The sequence below is a fragment of the Corvus brachyrhynchos genome, unplaced genomic scaffold (genome assembly GCF_000691975.1).
Source record: "Corvus brachyrhynchos isolate BGI_N302 unplaced genomic scaffold, ASM69197v1 scaffold542, whole genome shotgun sequence".
NCBI classification, from domain to species: Eukaryota; Metazoa; Chordata; class Aves; order Passeriformes; family Corvidae; genus Corvus; species Corvus brachyrhynchos.
Genome location: NW_008236766.1, coordinates 1,479,812 through 1,484,097, shown reverse-complemented (window position 1 = coordinate 1,484,097; position 4,286 = coordinate 1,479,812). Strand labels below are relative to the sequence as shown.

At 40.3% G+C, this 4,286-nt stretch overlaps 1 protein-coding gene across 1 annotated transcript in view; it reads right to left on the bottom strand.

Moving 5' to 3' along the window:
- The window catches only part of WEE1 (WEE1 G2 checkpoint kinase), a 7,766-nt gene extending 5,379 nt beyond the window's left edge, over nucleotides 1-2,387 (bottom strand). Inside the window, exons 1-4 of the mRNA XM_008644897.2 lie at nucleotides 2,159-2,387; nucleotides 1,595-1,661; nucleotides 1,339-1,511; nucleotides 372-493 (exon numbers count right to left, since the gene is read on the bottom strand). Coding sequence (XP_008643119.2) covers nucleotides 372-493; nucleotides 1,339-1,511; nucleotides 1,595-1,661; nucleotides 2,159-2,373 — 577 coding nt within the window. The 5' untranslated portion in view covers nucleotides 2,374-2,387. The remainder of the gene's footprint in view (nucleotides 1-371; nucleotides 494-1,338; nucleotides 1,512-1,594; nucleotides 1,662-2,158) is intronic.
- Nucleotides 2,388-4,286: the final 1,899 nt, after the last annotated feature.

Here is a 4,286-nt window from a genome sequence, read left to right as displayed (position 1 = left end):
GGGAAAGAGCTCTTTCTGTCTTCCAAATCTCTGTCAGGGCATCAACAACAGCAAAATGCTTCATAAATCAGGTTTAATCTCCCTTTTTAATGGAAATTCTAACCATTTTCTCTATTCCAGCTTGTAGTATTGTACAGAAGAAAGAACAGTTCTGCTGCTCACAAACGGCTCACTGTACTTCCAGTATGCTTGAACATGCATGACTTGGTCGGCAACTTTGTACAGTTTTTGCTTCATCCATCTGATATGCCTTTTCCAATAGAAAGGAACAGCAGACACTTGAGAGGAAGACAGCATGAGCTATGAGTAGGGTAATCAATTCTTAACTACTATCAAGAACTTGTAGATACCTGTATGCCATCTTTACTTACCATTGCAGTATTCATTCTGTATAAGCATGTGATCATCTTCTGCCCATGCAGAGTAGTACCTCACTACATGAGAATGCTGTCCCAGAACTGCATGTGCATAGACCTCTCTCAAAGCATTCTGCCTGTTAATCACAAAAAACAACAGCACATGTGCATATTGTGAGGTGAAATTAGTAAAAATTCTTACTACAATAAGTATTTCTAATAAAAATCTTCCTATCTGTGGCACTGTAAAGTGGATTTGTACTTCTATCCAAACAGCTAAAATAATTTACATTATATTAAAAGGCTTAGTATATGGGACATCAAAAAACCAGAGTTTGGTGTGGATAGCTCTTGAGGGAGCTGCCACTTCCATTACACACTTGCCAACCAGTAGCAATAGCAAGCTTTGAGAAGCATCACTGAAGTTTCAGGGAAAAAATAAAAGTGATCACAAGCCAAGAGCTTGACTGAACTCAACATTCCTAACTTCTTGTGTGGTATGCAATTTTGTGCAACTCAGACTTGTGGAGTTTTATATCATAACTATTTGAACAGTGTGGGGAAAAGTCCTGCCTCACACGCTCATTCACAAACGCCAAAAAATACCCCTAAAGTGACTTAACTCATCTGCATGTCACTCAAGCTGACAAGGATGAGGACTTAGTTGGGAACAGTGCCTTTCTTTTATCTCTCCAAGAATCACCTTTGCAAGGAAGCATTTCTCACTTTGAGAACAATCTGTTTCCACACAGAATAGTGGGACAAACATCTGGCAGGAGAGAGCCTTTTATCCACAGTACTGGAGGGTATCTGGGGGGGTGAGTGGGGAAAAATAGAAGTGAAGTGGCTTCAAAACTATCTGTTTTATATTTAATTCATGTTTGTTTTATACTTTTCTCTAAATGCCTTCTCTAGACACCAAGAGCCATGCAAAGAAACACCAAGAGAAGACTTTTAAGCTTTAAGAGCAGGAGATACTCACTCGTCCACTGAGCCAGCCAAGGGTTTCTTGGATCTCTTTATTGCATAGATGCAGCCATCCAACCTCTTCACACATTTAAACACAGAACCGAATTCGCCAGATCCAATCTTCTCCAGCTCATGGAATTCGGTTGCATACCGTGACTTCATGTTACTTTCTGTTATTGTTATCCTCTGCAAAGATTACCAAGGAAAATATTTAGATCTGCAGATACAGAAACTTCTAAAATTAGTATCAAGGCTTAAAGATGAAGTACCTTAGCAGGTCTCATGGTCTCCTCTTCAGGCTCTCCATCACTTGGTTCCATGTCCTCTCCACAAGAGCTGAAATTCACACCAGAAATAACATGGTTTAAATAAACTTAAATCTGAAGCCCAGAAGCTGTTGAATTTTTCTGAAATCTAGTTCTCCTATTGTACCTAATTTTAGTTAGCTAATTGAACACTAGACATCTGTAAACACAAACCCATAAAATTGCCATGCCAATATCTTTGTCATTTCTTTCGTCATGTTTCACACTAGTATTTAATGCATTTTTTTCCTCCTCAAGGAAAGACTGTGTGCATGGCCCATTCTATGAGGGGAAAAAGACCAGGACACAGCCTAGTCTATCCTCTCTGTACACTAATCAAAAGATCTAGTGCTAAATGATTATTTCATTATATCATGCATCTCAAAGCACATACTTTAAGAGCTGCATTATACATTGCTAACAATCTGCAAGCAAAAATACTTTCTTAAAAGCAACGTGTAACAAAATTTTTGCAGCCAAAAGTAATTCTAAATACAAGCTTAACAAAGGAAGCTACAAGTCACTCACTCATTCCAGTGTATCCTCTTCCTCCTACGACATTTGCCTTCAGAGTTGTGAAGGAACATGGAATCAGGAGTGAAGGGATTGATGTTCACATGAGGTGTTTGTCTAAAATCTTCTTCTTGCTTCTCTGACTTCCCAACATTCATGAACAGCGAGCCCCCTCGAAGTTTGACTGAGCTGGAGCCTAAACCTTGTGCTTTAGAAAGCAAACTCTGCATTTAAAAAGAAAAAAAAATACATTTATAGCCTTGATATTGCCTTAGACATAAAACAGTCAGGTCATGCCTGAAGCCATCATTACAACATTGTCTAATAAAGTTAGCATCAGTTGTTCAAATACCTGCATTTCCATCAAAAACAATTTCTAAGAAACTACCATGCTTTGTACTCTACACAAAAACAGTTCAAGCAAACGAGTATTAAAATTATTTTTAAAAGAGAGGAAAGATGATGATGAGAGTAATCCTTTTCTGTCTTTAATCATTTCATCACCTAAACTTCTTTGACAAATCTTTGTCCATTAAATGGACACAGATGAAACTTGAGGATGATCCTGTACTGTATCACTCTGATTTTCGAATGCATGATGCAGAAGTTAGATCAGATCTGAAATGATCTTTAGTTTCTACAAATTTAGGTGACAATCTTAAGAAATTAGCAAATGCAACATTTAATACTGATGCACGGGTGCATCTTCCTGAGCCTACAAAAAATTGTTCAAGAATTGACAGCATGGCTGCACTGTCAGTGCAGATCCAAAACTGATCTTCTGGGTGGTAATTTGCCAGACCAGGCAAATTTTCCAGGCACACGATGAAACCTCTCCCAGCTACCCTGGGAAGTCTGCACCTGAATTTCCTCCATCCTGGTGAGGATGCTGATGACTGGATCACAAGCAGGAGTATCATCTTATCCTAACAACAGCCGTCAAAATAAAGATTTGACAGGACTAAAGCCCAAACCACCAAAGGGAAGAATGCTCAGTACATGGGAATCTCAAGAGCAATCCTCGAATCTGCACTAGATGAAGACCTGTGCATCTCAGGACACATTTCTGTACTTGCACTGGATACCTGAACTGACTGATTCTTCCAAAGATAACCTTTCCAAGATAACCTATGTAGAATCTGGGCACCTAATTTAAGAATCCCACTGAACTGCTGTGTTAAGAACTTTTTTTAGTGTCACATTCCAAAAAACTTTTGCATCTCTGAAGCGTCTGCTCCTGAGAAGGTATAAAATCATCACCAATTTTACCTTTTCCAAACTTGTACCACTGATTTCTACAACTGAAACCTCACTGGAGATGGAAGCTGTAGAAAACCAATTAACAAGGTTGCCTTCCTCGCACCTTAAGTCAGTTGTTTTCCATCTATAGTCTATAGACCCCTGGGAGATTATCCCCGGGGATTATCCCAGGATTACTTCTAAAGGGCTATATGAAAAGTAATGAAGAAAGGAAGCCAATTATCCCTAGATTTAAATTCACTATACGGGGTTTTACACAGCGTCGAGTTCAAAAGTTGAAATACCTTCCAAAAGTCTGTTATTGACAGAGTTAAGAGCTACCCATCTATCCCTCTAAGCTTTGGAATCCATCAGTTTAACAGCATCGGCTACTCAAGCAGCCTTTTACATTTGACGCAGGAGTGCAGACACTGAACCAGCGCTGGCACACAGCACCACGACAGCACTACCCCAACACGACAGGATCACAGAATCCATGAGGCTGGAAAAGCCCTCTGAGATCATCGAGCCCAGCCTATGACCCAACACCACGGCACTCAGTGCCAGGTCCAGTCTCTCCTTTAAACACCTCCAGGGACGGTGACTCCACCACCTCCCTGGGCACTCCATTCCGATATCTAATCACGCTTCCTATGAAGAAATTCCTCTAAGGACATGCCAGTTCACCGAGAGACGCGCAGGAGCAACCCCCAAGTCGAGCTTTAACTTTCTAGCGACACCCCTACCAACGCCCACTCGACACTCAAGCAGTTACTTTAGGAACTTTAATACTCTACGCTCGCACTTTTCAAATATATTTTCCACAAAACACTGCAGAACCCAGAAAACTTTTTTCTTTATATACGATTAATATATAAGTAAGCGGCTTGCCCCGTGCCCGCCG